The sequence below is a fragment of the Nicotiana tomentosiformis genome, chromosome 2, assembly GCF_000390325.3.
Source record: "Nicotiana tomentosiformis chromosome 2, ASM39032v3, whole genome shotgun sequence".
Classification (NCBI taxonomy): domain Eukaryota; kingdom Viridiplantae; phylum Streptophyta; class Magnoliopsida; order Solanales; family Solanaceae; genus Nicotiana; species Nicotiana tomentosiformis.
This window is the reverse complement of record NC_090813.1, coordinates 13,196,828-13,198,366: the sequence shown is the minus strand read 5'-3', so window position 1 is coordinate 13,198,366 and position 1,539 is coordinate 13,196,828. Positions and strand designations below refer to the sequence as shown.

At 42.6% G+C, this 1,539-nt stretch overlaps 1 protein-coding gene across 1 annotated transcript; it reads right to left on the bottom strand.

The window, feature by feature from the left end:
• Positions 1-210: 210 nt before the first annotated feature.
• On the bottom strand, positions 211-900 carry LOC138904351 (uncharacterized). The gene has a single exon (XM_070192852.1). The coding sequence runs from the start codon at positions 898-900 to the stop codon at positions 211-213; it is 690 nt and encodes a 229-aa protein (XP_070048953.1).
• Positions 901-1,539: the final 639 nt, after the last annotated feature.

Below are 1,539 nucleotides of genomic sequence, written 5' to 3'. Positions count from 1 at the left end.
CGGTTTTCAAAATCTAAGGACAATTTGCAGGGTTCATAAGTGTATGACCCCATTCCTTGCAATGCATTCACACATTCCACATAGTCATCCTTCTCATCATCATCATGATTAATCAATACGGCCTCCAAAGTATCATCAACATTCATCATGGCACTAGCATCATCAACAATCACCTCGGTCACTAAGTCCACAAACGAACAAACTTCATTGCTATTCGGTTGCCTCATAGATTTGCACATCAACAAGTGCCTTCCCCATAACAAGGAAATGTCTACCCAAAATAATAGGAACCTCATAGTCCACTTCACAATCAAGAATCACAAAGTCCGCCGGGAGGATGAACTTATCAACTCGAACCAACACATCATCAATGATATCCAATGGTCTCTTCATAGTATGATCCACCATTTGTAGCCTCATCGAAGTGGGTCTTAGTTTCCCAATCTCCAACGTTTTGAAAACTGAGTAGGGCATCAAGTTGATACTCGCCCCTAGATCACAAAGAGATTTGGCAAAGTCGGCGCTTCCAATGGTGCAAGGGATTGTGAAAGCGCTGGGATCTTCCAATTTAAGAGCCATTGAGTGCACAAGTGTGCTTACTTGATGTGTCATCTTTATAGTCTCACAATTCATCGACCTCTTCTTTGTCACGAAATTATTCATGAACTTTGCATATCCGGGTATTTGCTCCAAAACCTCAACTAATGGCACATTAATAGATAAGTTCTTCATCATGTCAATAAACCTTTTGAATTGGTTCTCGCCATTTTTTTTGGCAAGACTTTGAGGGTATGGAGGAGGAGGCCTTGGCATTGGTGCCTTAGCCTTTGGCACTATCAGTTCTGGTATGTCTACAATGTGTTCCCTAGACGGGTTCACTTCTTCTTGAGTCTCCTCCATATTTTCATCAATATCAATTCTCACTTAGTCATTTGCTTGCACCACATTATTTGAAATCTCATCTTCTTGAATCACTTGTTCATCATCCACAATTTTTCTTTGACTTAAGGTGGTTGCATCCTCACCTTTTCCACTCCTTGTAGTCACGGCCATGGCATGTCCCATGTTGTTCCCACCCTTCGGATTCACCACCGTGTCACTTGTTAGTGCCCCCTTAGGACGAGTGTTTAAAGCTTGCGAGATTTGCCCTAATTGAACTTCCAAATTGCGAATTGAAGTGTTGTGAGAGGCTAGTTGAGCATCTGAGTCGGCATTCTTCTCCATTATTTGTTTAAACATGTTCTCAATTCTCCCCATCTCATTATTGGAAGAGCTAGTCCTATGAGACGGATAAGGAGGCAGGTTGCTTGGTTGTTGATACATCGGGGGACTTTGAAAGCCCGGCCCCCTATTCCCTTGGTTATTGTTCCAACCCCCTTGGGTGTTGCCTCCCCAATATCCTTGATTGTTGCCACTCCAATTGCCTTGGTTGTTTTGACCATTCCAATTGCCTTGATTGTTTTGATTGTTCCAATTACCTTGGTTGTTACCACCACTCCAATTGCCTTGGTGGTTTGAGTTCCAATTCCCTTGATTACC

Coding starts and splice junctions, on each gene's coding strand:
- LOC138904351 (XM_070192852.1), bottom strand. CDS start 900: ATGGAGGAGACTCAAGAAGAAGTGAACCCGTCTAGGGAACACATTGTA.